Source organism: Mesitornis unicolor, unplaced genomic scaffold (genome assembly GCF_000695765.1).
Source record: "Mesitornis unicolor isolate BGI_N332 unplaced genomic scaffold, ASM69576v1 scaffold25609, whole genome shotgun sequence".
In the NCBI taxonomy this organism is placed as follows: domain Eukaryota; kingdom Metazoa; phylum Chordata; class Aves; order Mesitornithiformes; family Mesitornithidae; genus Mesitornis; species Mesitornis unicolor.
Genome location: NW_010206911.1, coordinates 4,236 through 4,530, shown reverse-complemented (window position 1 = coordinate 4,530; position 295 = coordinate 4,236). Strand labels below are relative to the sequence as shown.

General features: G+C 65.8%; 1 protein-coding gene across 1 annotated transcript in view; it reads right to left on the bottom strand.

Moving 5' to 3' along the window:
- Window positions 1-13: 13 nt before the first annotated feature.
- Window positions 14-295, bottom strand: part of LOC104546541 (insulin receptor-related protein-like) — a gene marked incomplete at both ends in the record, with an annotated part of 4,246 nt that continues 3,964 nt past the window's right edge. Inside the window, one exon of the mRNA XM_010191957.1 lies at window positions 14-119. Coding sequence (XP_010190259.1) covers window positions 14-119 — 106 coding nt within the window. The remainder of the gene's footprint in view (window positions 120-295) is intronic.

The window sequence follows — 295 nt, the reverse complement described above, 5'->3', positions numbered from 1 at the left end:
TGAGCAGGGCCACCCCCGGCGCCTGCTCGGGGCTGAGGGGAAGGTCCACGTCCACCACGTTCCAGCTCTGCGCCCCACAAGCGTCCTGCCCCACGTACTCCGATACGTTCTGGAAGGGTCTGACCCACACCGGGCATTAGCGGGGTCCGGGATCCCCTACCTGGCCAAGCAACCCCAACTATGGGGTCCAGCAGCTTTGGTGCCATGGGGACACCGCGGTCTGGGGTCCCCGAGCCCCCCGTGATGGGGACAAGTGGAGGATGCGCAGCACTTCCGACTCCTTGTAGTAGACGAT